The 13823-nt window shown below is 53.4% G+C and overlaps 1 protein-coding gene across 3 annotated transcripts; it reads right to left on the bottom strand.

Annotated features, from left to right (window-relative positions):
* Positions 1–1054: 1054 nt before the first annotated feature.
* Positions 1055–9434, bottom strand: TBXT (T-box transcription factor T). Of its 3 annotated transcripts, none has more exons than XM_067702912.1 (8): positions 9229–9434; positions 8482–8746; positions 7584–7718; positions 6695–6756; positions 6518–6579; positions 4381–4557; positions 3207–3336; positions 1055–1328 (listed from the first exon to the last, which is right to left on the bottom strand). In XM_067702912.1, exons 1-8 carry the CDS (start codon positions 9432–9434, stop codon positions 1055–1057), a joined length of 1311 nt encoding a protein of 436 aa, XP_067559013.1. The 3 variants fall into 3 exon arrangements, with proteins under 3 accessions (XP_067559013.1, XP_067559014.1, XP_067559015.1); XM_067702913.1 differs by having other exon boundaries at positions 4381–4554; XM_067702914.1 differs by lacking the exon at positions 4381–4557.
* Positions 9435–13823: the final 4389 nt, after the last annotated feature.

Below are 13823 nucleotides of genomic sequence, written 5' to 3'. Positions count from 1 at the left end.
CCATATTGCTTAAATGACTGTGGCAACTACACTTTACATTTATAAACTGTAACATTTTGTCAATTCATTTTGTGTATTTTTGCTAGAATGGGGTAGACATCCCGTATTAATCTTTATGGCGTCTGTATGTCCTACATTCTGCCATTACCCTATTCGTGATTCAGTGCCGACTATTGAACTCTCTGGAAAATCTTTTAACATTGTTTGCATTTTGTGGCCATTAGCATTGAGTAAATAAATACATGCAAATTTCACTTCCAGTCCTGCAACTGATCAGGTCAAATATTAAAGTCTGGAACAGATTGAAAGGCTTCTCCAGGACGCTCTTAACCACCAGCTACAACAAACAGCAAAATCTCATTCCGAAAGAGGAGAAGTCTGAACAATAACTAGACCAACCAAATGTGCACATCGCCTTTATTTTGCAGAAGATGCCTTCTGCTGATTGTCTTTGGCTACATTATCAGGAGAAAAATATAAACAGTTGTAGGTTTAACAGTACAAGAGATTAGCTACATATGCATAAAATAAACATGCTAGTGGGCAGAGCTGGACACTTCCACTTTGACTACAATCTGCCGTCCTCAGCTATGATTTAATTCTGTCTTTCACAGCTCAGCTCCAACTGCGACCCCTGCCGCAAGGGGGACCTGAAGGCTACTTGAAAGCAACAAGGAAGAGAATTAAAAGTGTGCTTTTTATCTCACTAGAGTAGGACCAGTGGAGTTTACATATGTGCCAGAGTCACCTACGTGCTCTGCGAGAAACAAAGTTTCTGCATGCTAGCAAGTCATTTTACTGTGAATCACGGCGAGTTAGGCCAGCTGCATTGCTTGCACGCTTGAATTCACCTGCAGCACACAAGGACCCAGGACGGCACTGCCACCACCGAGGATGAACAAAGGTGGTGTCAGTGCGGCTCTCGAACGAACGTGTATTCTCTTCTTCTTTATTTTAAGGCCTTATTCCCTTCCCCCTCCCCATGAGCCTACCAATCAAACCAAGACTTGCTGCCACGAGAAAGTCATTGCATCTTTAAGACACAGGCTCCGGCTCACATGGACGGAGGCGACACCGGCGTCCATGAGGCTAGGAGGCGGGCCTGGGCGGAGGCATCGTACTGGCTGTCGGCAATATCTGTGGCCGAGGAGGCCCCTTCGTACAGTGGGGATCCCGAGGAGGAGGGAGCGGAGACTGGATGGGCGAGAGAGGCAGAGTGAGCAGAAGAACCTCGAAAGAACTGGGCTCCCAGCCCGTTGGATATCCCTGCGGCCTGGGCACCGGGGGTGATAGTGCCGCCGCTCACGGACCACAGGCTGGGGTACTGACTGAAATGGAAAAATGGAAAAACAGACAAGTCAGAGACCTGGGAAGGGGCTCCAGGTCAGCTGCAGGAGGGGAAAACAAGCCCCCCAAATCCCACTCCTGATAAGTGGGTTACATGGCAGCTTTCTTTCAAATGGGCCCCTTCCTCTGTGTCACTAAACCACACTCTGATGTGCACAGAAGTTATTGTCTCATGTATTAACAATGAACAAAATCAATCAATAGTTAAAAAGGCTGCTGACGTAGACATAACTCCTGGCAGAGCAAAACACTCCAGCTTTGCTCATGTTCAGAATCCAAAATTCTCAGATATACTGAATCAGATGTTTCAGAGGATGTGTTTAAGTATCCGTTAACTAGCACGCCCCCCACCCTGCAGTGATTCCTTCGAGGGGGACGAAAGGCTTCTCAAACACCGAGTGGTGGAGGGTGAGCGTCCAGTGGCTGCTGTATGGGCAGCACATCTCAGCACACGTTAGTTAGCCTGACCCACGGCAGGAAGAAGTGCACCAGCAGTGAGACCCGGAAGCAAACCCCAATTAAATAGCTTTATCACGTTAGCCTTGTTCTGCGACCACCTCTGAGGCTCTGTTTCCCCATCTCTGAAAGAAGGAATTGGAAATGGGTATTAAACCCCCCGGTCTGGGAACACAGGCTTGAGTAGCATGACACTAGGCTACAATTTTGTTTCAGGAAAATGTCTCTCTCTTATAGTAGAATCCTTTTATAAATGAATAATGAGACTATACGCTGTCGTGGGCTATACAGTTCACCAAGCCATGTCCTGCACTTCAGATGCATTTGAACGTGCAAACAGGCCCGAGTTAAGTGAGGTAGGTTACCATCCCCATTTTACAGATGCAGAGAAACAAGGCTCCGAGATACACTGACAACCTCTAACATCCTCGGGGCGGGGCGGGGGGGGGGCCTTTGTAACCCACAGATCATCCAATTTACAGCAGTTTTCTAGATGCCTTCAGAGCCTTGGAAGAGCCCCGGATTATGTATTGCTTGCTTTACTTTTAACAGTAGACAATTAGATTCTTATTTTAAAGGAATTGTTTCCTAAAAGTAAAGAATTAAGATCTTAGGCAAATAGCGATATTCTATACACAGAAACTGTTCTGCTTTTGAGGTCAAGATGCCTTGTCTACAGACTCAGTCTGCTGTAAGCCAACTTGTCCAATCATTTAATATCTTTGAGTCCATTTCCTCATTAGAAAATGTGCACTGACCTCTAGTTTGTTATTTTAGTTCTCTACTGTAATAATCCTATGGAGAAATGCAGTACATTTACCGACCGGCTTGATTTCTTTAAGCCAGTCTCTCTCTATATAATTTTCGAGTTAAGAAAATAGTCATCATTCTTTACAAGTTACCCAGCATATACGTTAAGAACATTGATTCTATATCCACAGAAATCCAACAAAGTTATTTCCTTAATTTAAATCCGCCTGTCAAAAAAGGTTCTGGAAACATTTCTGCAAAATTCACCTACTGACCCCAATAACCCTGTAAAGACAGGCTGAGGTTGGGGTTATCTAGTGCCCTTTTCTTGAAGAAACAAGGCTCAAGAGACTTGTCCATCACAAGAACTAGTAAACAGCAAAGCCAGGATAGGGTTCCTGGTTCCCTTGCGTCACAGCCCAGCTCCCATCCAGCCTGAGGGAGCAACTGGTCTTTCCAGAGGACAGGCTGAAGCAGGAACTCACAGCATTCATGTAACCTGGGGTCCCCGGACACACCTGGCTAAACGGTCAAGTTATAAGCAAAAACTCAACACCCATAAGTGAAGGGCAGAATAGAGGCCAGTGAATGAGACGGCATGAAGTCATAGGCACTCCCGGGACAGTTTGCATCATTCCCCAGACATACGTTACCTAGAGCCCGTAGGAGAACCAGCATTCGGACTCATGGGGAGCATGCTGGTGTGGGCAGGCATTCCAAGGCTGGACCAATTGTCGTGGGATGGGAGCATGGACAAACACGCAGATGAGCTGTCAGAATACGCTACGGGATGTAAGAAACTGTCATTACCGATGGGATCTTCCAAGAGTGACAAAGTGCATTGAAATACTACCAATAGCTGGAGCTACCCAACGTTGAAAACAAAATGTGTGCGATATCAGGTAGAGAAAACAGTCCACTAGCCTGCTAAATTGGTCATCAGAGGCTAATACTTATTGTCCAATGTATATATTTGAATATATTCCAGTCCCCAGGCTTTTTCTTTATCATTAGATCAACAGCTGCCCTGTAGAAATGGAATCCTACAATCACAGGATTGAGGATTAATTACCTTTAAAAATAAAATCAATGCAATTTTAACCTGCCTTTTCCCCAAAGGATTATTTCTTAAGAATTAAAAGGGCTTTAGAAACCAGGCAAAATTTAAAATATGATCTTCTAGCCTCTGGTTGGACAACTATTTCCTTCCCAAATAAGCTCCTTTCATTTCCAATCAGCTTTAATTGCTTCATTGTTTTATGGTGTTCATTCACTTCTTCCCTCCTTTTGGAGCCAGACAACATGAAGTCTGGGCATCCACGGTGTCAGAGAGAATTAGGTCCAGGGGTCTTCACGGTCTGGCCCGCTGATCACAGGACTCGAGCCTGCACCAGGGTCGCCTAGGGGCTTGTTAAACCACCAAGTGCTGGGCCCACCCCTAGAGCTTCTGATTCCGTGAATCTGGGGGCTCTTCAGATGATACTGGGGCTGCTGACCCGGGTACCATACGTGGAGAAACACCCGTGTGTCAGTCAAGCTAGGAACTCGAGTGCCTGGCTGGCCCGACATCATCACTTTCGAAGGGTTCATGAAATATCCAAACCTGGGCGCTTAGACATGGGCCCACAGTCCTGGAGTAAGAACGCTGGAGCAACAACGGCCACTTCCAGCCCCAAAGGCCCCCTGGACTGGACGTCTCTGTGGTCGAGCCAGCAGTAACACGGACATGAAAAGAAGGTCCCTCTGGAGCCCTGCAGACTGCCTTTCCCTTTCCAGAGGTCTTCTGGCCACCCCCAAAGCCCGGGCCTGCTTCCGCTCAGGACTTACTTGGAGAATTGTTCCGATGCGCGTAAGGGCTGGGGTAGGGGGCTGGGCGGTGGTTCCTCAGGGCCGGGTACCTTTCACAGCCGTGCGTGGAGGGAAGAGAGAGGGGGCCTCCAAACTGAGGGTGAGGGGTGGCAGGTGGACACAGGGTGCTGGTTCCAGGAATCAACCACCCCCCTGCTGTGAGAGAAGAATGCTGAGTGCCTGACTTTTCACCACTTCCATTATTTAAAGGACAGGAGGGGAAGCCCCCAGAGGTGCAGCGGTGAGGGCTCCGAGCTCACTGCCCAGGACCAGGTTCACCCTGGTCAGGGAACTAAGATCCCACAGGCTGAGCGACATGGCCCCCCAAAACCCCAAAACACACAAACAAACAAAAACTACCAAAAGACGGGAGGGCAGAGGCCAGGAAGTGGCAGATCTTTTGCTCAGGATTCGGGAACACCGAGGACCCAGCGGAGTCTTCAGGTGCCTCAGGCTGGCCAAGGTTTCTAAACCCACAGGACAGCCGAAACCCTGGGAGACTGACCCCGACCTCAGCCAAGCCTGAAGCCTCCTAAACACCCAGAATCCTCCCGGCCTCTTACGGGATGTTCCGTTCGCCCAGGCAGGTTAGCTTTCAGGGCCTACCTCCTGAGCTTGAATATAATGTAAAAAAAGACAGAATTCAGACTCAGAGCCAGGCGCGTTCAGGACACACAGGGCGAGCCGTGCAGCGGAGGCCCTCGTCCCCCTCGTCCCACCCCACACCGTAGCACGGAGGGGCTGCTGTCCTGGCTGGAGGGGCACCCGTGTTCCGCTCACCTTTCTTCTGCTTTAGGCCCACACTCTCCCCGCCTTACACATCAATCAGAACATTGTTCCAACATTGCCCTGCCCTCCTTTAAAACGCCAATTTCTTCTCCATTTCCTTTTTAACTTTAAAAAAGAAATCAGAAAAACAACCACTAGGAGGACGACAACTCTGGCTCCAATTCCCAAACTACAAACAATTCTTCAGACAACATTCAAATGAGGGGAAGGTCCAGATGTGGCCACAAAGTTTGGGCTCCATCACTTGCCAAAGCCGTTGTTCATATTCTGCTCTATGACGCGGCAGCCCATGAGCCACTTAGGAGAGCTGTTTGCTAAATTAGTCCAGAAGATGACAAGGAGGGAGGGAGGGAGGGAGGGAGGGAGACAGAGAGGGAGGGAGGGAGGGGGGAGGGAGGAAGGGAGGGAGGGAGGGAGGGAGACAGGGAGACAGGGAGGGAGGGAGGGAGGGAGGGAGGGAGGGAGGGGGGAGGGAGGGAGGGAAGGAGGGGGGAGGGAGGGAGGAGGGAGGGAGGGAGGGAGGAAGGGAGGGAGGGAGGGAGGGAGGGAGGGAGACAGGGAGGGAGGGAGGAAGAAAGAAAAAGAAATAGAAAAAGAAAGAAACACACACAGTTTGAGGAGGGTGCCACGCTGGTTCGTCCAGACTCCTGAAGTGGGCAGCAAACACTAACTTTCCTCTCTCAGGGTCCCCTCCCTGCGTGGAGAGGAGGGCTAGACACAGCCCTTCCTCCTAACGGACTCTGCTGCAGACCTGCATCACTTCGCTGGCTCATGGAACTCCTAAAGGAAGCTAGACTTAAAGCAGACTTTCCCATCCTATGCTCCACTGCTTCCAGCATGAGCTGATGGGCCATTCCCAGAACCGAAGCAGGCTAAGGGGAAAACCACACGTGATCACAAGCATCGTCCCAAACACGGTCCTCCAGTTTTCAGTCATTAACAAAAAGAGAAACCATCTCAAAGTGGATACGAGCCGGGCTCTCCTCTTGTCCAACACAGCAGGGTGTAAACACCCATCCAGGCCATGGTTGGAGCTGCCTTGAAGCACAGCAAAAGAACCCCCGTAACTTCTCCCCAGCTTCTCTGTCGGGAGTCCTGTGGGCTGGGGGAGCATCTGCAAGCCCAGATGGAGCAGAGGCTGAGGGCCAGTAGGTTGAGGACCAGTCATAACAGCATCAACACACAGGGCCCGGTGCCTCGCACAGCAAAGGGCAATGTGCTCCCCAAGGGCACACAGAAGCCCTGTCTGCTCCATCCCCAGCTTCCAGCTCCCAGCAGGCTAGCCCCTGAAACAAGATACATCTGGCCAGAGCGCAACAAACCGTACATGGGGAGTGCCCAGACTGCTGGCTGTCTCCGGGGTCTTCCATCACGTCCTTGTGATGGCTTCTGCCAAAGAAGTGCAGCGAATTGTCAAGGAGGACATTCAGACACAGTATTTGCAGCAATAGTTCAGCTTTCTGCACACTTCTTTGCTCAAAGGGTATAGTTAGAATTCTCTCACCTTTCCTTTGCATCAAGGAAAGCTTTTGCAAATGGATTGTATTTAATTTTAAGAGCTGTGATCTGAAAAACAAGAAGTTGCGTTTACTAGTAGGTTGCTCATTCGCCAGAGGATTCAATCGGGCCCCAAGAAATCAGGGACCCCCAGCGCCCCCTCTAAGTATTCAAATGCAATCAGATTATTTCCTGGTATAGCTTTCTATTTGGATCTGAAGTAGCCGAGGAATCAGCATATTTTATAAAGAAGAGCACAGTCATGGAAAGCTTTTAGAGGCTGACTTTCCGAGTGGCATTCACAATACGTTTAACCTCCTGCTGACAGTATGCTGTGTGTATCAACCAGACAAACAGGGCTCAGAACATAACCCGGGTCTGCTTGGGAACAGTGACTGGTTCTAGCTGGCAGTCAACACCCACCGACACCTTGACCCGCTAATCACAAACCGCCTGCCCTTTGGGGTCAGACTTAGATATGAATTTACAGGCACTAGACTGGATTCTGTATCTAGGTGACTCCTCACACCACAGATTTGGAGGGATGCCCCCAACCCTCTTAGGAAGATTCCCAGAGTAAGGAGAGGCCCCCCGCCCCTTTCTCTGAAGTCCTGTTCTTAAATTCTTACAGTCCTTTAACCTAAATGTTTTATTCATCTTTTCATTTTGAGCCTTTAGTAGTGGACACTTTTATGGAAAACTAAAGGGGAAAGTGCTTGAATGAGTACTTATTTTAAAACTTTTCTCCCGCTGTTCCAATTTTATAGTTACGGTAAATTACTTGAAAGGGCACTAATTATCAGTCTAAAAGTACAATCATCACACAGGCTCCTGGCATTCCCGGGAACCTCCAGCAGAGCACTCGCCAGACCGAGGGCTGCCCGCGCCCCTCTCACCTCTTCGTTCTGATAAGCGGTCACCGCTATGAACTGCGTCTCCGGGAAGCAGTGACTGGTGATCATGCGCTGCGGACCCCCAACTCTCACGATGTGGATTCGAGGCTCATACTTATGTAAGGAGTTCAACATGATCTGAGAGACATAAACACGGGAATGGAGATCATCAAAGTCCTACCGTTAAGACAAGAAAACATCCACGTGTCCTGCTGAGGAGGAGAAAAATACATCCAAGATGCAGAAGACCCTGCAGCTCGCAGGAAAACGTCTTTCCTGTTGAAGTTGGTAGGTTTCCCATTAGGTGCTGCTCTCACCACTAGTTTGGAAAAGGAATGTGAGATGCTGCACACCATTAAAGGCAATGAATGCCCATCACGAAATGCTTTGACCTGGTAGAGTAAAGTTCTAAGGCTTCCAGGGCAGCTGCAGACAGCTTTAAATGCTTGAGCGAGATCGCAGCTTACGGGAACACCGGGTCTCCCAGGAACAATCCCCAAGTAAAGATGTTCTGTAGAAAAGGACAGATTTACAAGTTTGTTCAGACTCCACGCAGTAAATACGTGGACGTATTCAGCGCTAAAGTGACCGTTTAACTATCAAGACTGGTATTTTCTCTACCCCTAGGAAAGTTGAGGGCTAGGACGCAAAAGTTCCCCCAAACTTGAGATCTGCCTGAGTGTTCAAAGGGGAGGCTTTGCGCCCTCTCCCCGCTCTCCAGGCCTTGGTGTTACCGTCGTCAGTTTACTATAAACAACACTGCAGGCTGAACCGAGGAAGGCAGATGTCACCTCCGTGAGCGCAGCGCCCTTCCAAGACTCCCCGGGGACAAGGTGCAGAGTCTCGGGGGGCCCCTCCTCGCGTCGTCCGCCGCCCCGTGTCCGCACCCCATCACACCTACCTGGCCCCCTCCATTGAGCTTGTTGGTGAGCTTGACTTTGCTGAAGGAGACCGGCGCCTTCATCCAGTGCGCCCCGAAGTTGGGCGAGTCGGGATGGATGTAGACGCAGCTGGGTGCCTGCGGCTCAGGCTTGCCCCCTGGCACCCACTCCCCGTTCACGTACTTCCAGCGGTGGTTGTCGGCCGCCACGAAGTCCAGCAGGAAGGAGTACATGGCGTTGGGGTCCAGGCCAGACACGTTCACCTTCAGCACCGGGAACATCCTCCTGGAAAGGAAGGAGCGCAGCTGGAGGACCCCGGATCTGACCCGTTAGAACGAAGAAGCCAGGGGCATCTGCATTTGGAGCAAAGAGGAGCCCCCTTGGGAACTTACAAAGGGGACGCCCGAGCGCCCCCCTTCCCAGGACTCTCCTAGATCCACAGGAGCCCTCCTCACTACCCACCCCCGGCCTCCAGAGGCAGGGCGGGAGAGGACCTGGCAGAGGGTTGCAGCACTCGGGTCCAGCCCGCGGGGCAAGCGTGGGCGAGGCGCGGCTCGAGGGAGTCCCCCGGGAGTCCTCATGCCCAGAAGTGAGGATTACGCGAAGAAGTCCCAGAGGGACAATTAGGGGCCACAAGGGTCTGTTCCCCAGTCTGAGCGGAAATGAGCAAAAAGACCGGGAGAAAGTGTTGGAAGGTAAGGAACTTTCCAGCCCGGCTGCCCGGCCCGCCCGAGCGCGTGGCACACGCCGGGTTGTTGCGCGCCTACCTGCCGTTCTTGGTCACGATCATCTCGTTGGTGAGCTCCTTGAAGCGCAGCCACAGCTCGCTCTCCTCCAGGCCCACGCGCAGCTCGCGTTCCGTGGGGTCGCCCTTCTCGCTGCCCGCCTGCAGCTCGCTCTCCACGGCGCTCAGCAGGTGGTCCACTCGGTACTGCAGGCTCTTCCCCGCGCCGTCGGTGCCGGGGGAGCTCATCCTCCCGCCTGCTCCTCCCCACCGCCCCCCGAAGCCCCGACTTGCTACCCGAGAGCCACCTTCGCCCCAGTAGGCGGCCGCTCTTCCAGGAAGAGGGGCCGCTTGGGCCAAGACCTGCGAGGCGCCCGGGTGCCAGCACAGACCTGGGAGGAGGACGAGGATAGAGATCCGGGGGAGAGGGGCGGGGGAAGGGGGGGAAGGTTATTCCACTTGAACTCCCGCAAGGAGCTACTGGAGGAGGTCTCTGGAGAGAGAAAATCACCCCTCGGCATAAATAGAGCCTCGGGAGCCGCCGAGGGGGCGCGGCGGATTGGGCCGCGCGCCCTTTGAAGTGCCAGGGCCGCTGCCCATTGGCCGCGAGCGGCCATATCAGACTCAGCCGGCGCGCCGCGGAGGCGGGGGGCCAACAATGGGCTCCCGCGCCTGCCTTCTGTAAATCCGGAGCCAGGCCCCGCGAGCCCCGGCCCAGCGCCTACACCTCCGCCCTCCTCCAAATGTTTGCACCTCCATCAAAGCGGCCGGGCTGGCCCCGAAAGCCGGGAGGGGATGGGGGACGGACGGCGTGGGGATGGATGGGCAGGGCTCCCGAGCTCGCCCCGCACGCACCTCGCCGAGGAGTTGCCCGGCTGCCCGCGAAGCTCCCCAGCTCTCGCGCGCGGGGCCCTCCTCTCTCTCTCTCCCTCTCCTCTCTCTCTCTCTCTCTCTCTCTCTCTCTCTCTCTCTCTCTCTCTCTCTCTCTCTCTCTCTCTCTCTATCTATCTATCTCTCTCTCTCGAAGCGCACCCAGGACCCCGCAGGTGTGCCAGCCTGGAGTCGCACCGCGGCTCTCACCTGCGCCCGAGCCTGTGTCCGTCCCTCGCCAGCGACCATCGCGCACAGCCACGCTTAAGGGCGAGCCCTGTGCCTAGCCCGGGTCGGGCTGGTCTCCGCTCCTCCGAAAGCTCAGCCCGCCACCGAGCCCGGTCCCGTCCCGACACGTCCCTCGGCCCGCGGCGCTTCAGGTGACTCCGCTAACACCCACGACCATGGATCAGCCCACCCGGCGTCCCCTGTTCTCCGCAGCCCTCGCCTGTCTGGAAAGGGAGGGCCCACGCTCGGAGTCTCTGCCCACGGGCCCATCCAGCGCCCCGAGAGGGAGATGATAGGCCCAAATCAACCAAACGACCCCTTGGGGGATGTTTCCTCGCTCCCCCCTTATCCAAGCAGGACTTTGAGGACGAGGTCTGTGCGCGCACTGAGTGTAACCCGAGAGGTGGCTCCACTTCTGTGGGTTCTGGTCTCTGCTTTCGCGGAAGGTGAGAGTGGGAGGGGGCGGGCCAGGCGTTCCTGGCGAGCCGGGTTCCAGGGGCGTCTCCCCACCCGGCCGGCCGCAGCGCCCGGCCGTGCGCGGCTCGAGTGGTTTATCACCTTTCGGGGAGAACCTCCGCGAGGAGAGCGAAGGAAAGGTGACAAAGAGCAGGAAATAGTTCAATAGGGTCTCTTCAGACAATAACATTCCTCCTAAAACGGGAGCCCAGGAAGGGGAACGGCAGCAGATGCTCGGCGTCGGGACGCGGTCTGCGCGCCTCGGTAAAGAGGGCGCGTGGTCCCAGCCTCGGTTCCCCGCGTCTGCTCGGCGCTCACCCCACCTCACGCCCTCTGGGAAAAGCCACGCATCGGCGGGGCACCCATTCCGAACAACCCTGCACTTAGCAAGGGGGCTGGCTCTGCGGGGAGGTCGTGGAATCTGCGCCCCGCGCTAACCCTGCTCTGCCCCGCGCGGGGCCGGGCTCTCTCCGGGGTCGAGAATGCCGGGGGACCGCGCGCCCGCAGCCCCCTGGGGAGGGGTGAGCGCGCTCCCCCGGCTACCTTTCCGCCCCTCTCCAGATGGGGCCTGCGGAGTCGCGAGGCCCGGCGCACCCCGCCACTGTCGCATTTCTCAGTTTTTTTGTTGTTGTTGTCTAGGATGCAAGGAAATGCCCAGGGAGCTGACCCGAGGGGGAAAGTTTCCTTCTGGAAAGAGGCAGCAAAAGGACCTCATTTGCTCCCGGCACCCGGACCCTGCTGAGTCGCCTTCCACCAGGCTCTTCGGGCCATAGGCTTTGGGGGGCTTTCCGGAGAAATTAAAGATGTCTAAAGGTCATCTGTGCGGTTGAGACCTCCCGAGCCTGCGCACTTAGAATAAAGGGGGGTGGGTGTGAGGTGGAGGGGGAAGAAGCGTGGGTGCCAGGCAGTTGAGGGTCTCTAAAACCCCCGGCCGGGAGCGAAGCTTAGGACACTCCTTGGCCCCTGAGGCGGGAGCTCTCCTGGCGCTGATGTTTCGGGGTCGATTTTCCCAAAGTCTGGAAGCGCGGGTGAGGACCCGCGGGTTTACCAGGTCGCTCCAGTAACTGTGGTTCCGATTTCAATTCGGCTCCACAAACGGGAGGGGGAAGGACAAATAAGAATAAAGCCCCGGCAGAAAAGGATGTTAGCTCTCAAACGTGAGCAGCGACATTTCTTCCCTCCAGAAGGAAGGTCCAGGGTTCCAGAGCGGCGCGCGGGAAGCTCAGCGCGCAGCTGGGCGAGACGCGGGGGCTTAGGGGCTGCGCCGTAGCTGGGGAGGTCTCCGGGCTGTCACCGCCTAGTATTTTTCCTTTCTCCTCTGTGCCTGATTTTCTGGATCTTTGTTCTTGGTTCTCAGGATAAGCGTCTCCGCTCTCCGGGTCCTTTCAATGAAGGCTGCCGTGCATGACAGTTTACAGCCAAAAACTTCCTCCCGCCCAGCTATAAAGAATTCCCAGTTAATAACAAGGTGCTTCCTTGGGGGGAGGAGGGGCCAGGGCTCCCCAGATGTTTCTTTCCCAAGGTCTTTTTCCCGTTGGGAAGTCTAGCCAGCCGGTCCAGAAAAATAAGTGAACGCCTTAGGCTCCACCAATAACTTGGGAAACATTTTACAAAAAAGCACATACACACACACACACACACCCCTCATTTCCCAGAGAGGCGGTTTTCCCCAGACCCACCCTCCTCTCAAGCAACAAAACCATTTGTCTTGTGGGAGCGGGTATCAATGGTGCCGTAACAGGCTCAAGGGCAGTCAGGGCAGGGACAGCGTTGTGGGACCCCCGCCATGCCCTCCAGTTTCCTTCTTTTATTTTTTCTTCTTCCTTAAAAAATAAATTGATTTTTGATTAGGTAATTTGTGCTCCCTGTAGAATATACTGGACACATGATGGATGTACATGTCTGTAGATACATGATGCGTGTGTGCTCGTGTGTGTGTGTGCGCGTGCGCGCGCATATGCAAATGCAAACCTCAAGCGCTGATCACTGCATGTGTGGGTGTGTTTTCCTCAACTTTTTTTTTCATTCTGTTCTTCTGGTGAGCCCTTCTTCCATCCTGGTTAAGCAGACTTAACAAAAGCATTTGCGTCCTAAATTTAAGACAACATATAAAGGGCGCTTGATAGCACATCTTTTCTGTCACTAGTGGGTTTTCTGTCTATCCCACTGAAAGGAACCCGCTGAATTTTGTTATGGTCTTTAAAGTTGCACAGTATAATTCCTCAGACTCCACAGCATTGAACGTTTTCAAAGGCCACTGGGTTGTCTGGGGCATCTCTGGTTTGTGGAAGAGAGCAAAGACTTGTTTCTCAAAGCCTTTCCCAGTAGTGTCCCAGCCCTGGACCTGGCTGACCCGTCACTGCAGCCCCAGGAAGAGGGCAGTCGGGCTCTCATTTTGAGCTTCCAGACCTCCCTCCGGAAGTGCACGGGAGGGTGTGGCCCTGGCAGGTGTGGAGTTGGATTATTAGCCCGAGGAAGTGCTTCCAGACCAAATCCATCCTGCCTATACTTTCTCGGCCACAAAGCTTTGTCACAGATGACAGTGTACGGTTTCCTGATGGGCGTTCACACACCAAAAACAAACAAACAAGCCTGGTGAGGCTGAACGCCTGGGATTGTGACTTTTCTCTGTAAAACTCCAGCGCAGTTGCCTCCGTCCTGGAATCCCAGGCAGCAGAAGAGAAATCTGTAGGTGGCTGGACTATGGTCCCTTCTGTGGCCGGTAGCTTGTTCTCCTGGGTTCTTGAGTTTCTCAGGCCTCGTAGTTCATAGTTTGTCTTCAGGGTGGAATGTCTTTCTCCCGTTTTTCCAGGAAGGCCGGGAAAGCCCTTTCAGCCACGTCTTCAGCTCTGGCCTGCGTTGTGGTAACAATTTCAGTCCTTCTGTTTCCACCTTATCTGTGTTTCCAAATCAGATTCCTTGCCTGTTCTCAGCTTCTCCACTGTTTCATCCCTTAGCCTCTTCTGCATGTATTAAGTGGCTTGTGAAATGTTTTTCCCACACCACTCTGTCAGTTTGCTTTTCTCCGTCACTTTTGGTTTTTACTGCCTCCAATGAACTGTTTCTTTTTCTGCTGTCGCCTCG

Source organism: Pseudorca crassidens, chromosome 13 (assembly GCF_039906515.1).
Source record: "Pseudorca crassidens isolate mPseCra1 chromosome 13, mPseCra1.hap1, whole genome shotgun sequence".
In the NCBI taxonomy this organism is placed as follows: Eukaryota; Metazoa; Chordata; class Mammalia; order Artiodactyla; family Delphinidae; genus Pseudorca; species Pseudorca crassidens.
The sequence above is the reverse complement of the archived record's forward strand: the minus strand, read 5'-3'. Positions and strand labels throughout refer to the sequence as shown.

Coding starts and splice junctions, on each gene's coding strand:
- TBXT (XM_067702912.1), bottom strand. CDS start 9,434: ATGAGCTCCCCCGGCACCGACGGCGCGGGGAAGAGCCTGCAGTACCGA. Junction 6,580..6,694: donor TTCCTTGATGCAAAGGAAAG/GTGAGAGAATTC, acceptor CTTCTTTGGCAG/AAGCCATCACAAGGACGTGA. Junction 3,337..4,380: donor GCATCGGAACAATTCTCCAA/GTAAGTCCTGAG, acceptor TACATCCCGTAG/CGTATTCTGACAGCTCATCT.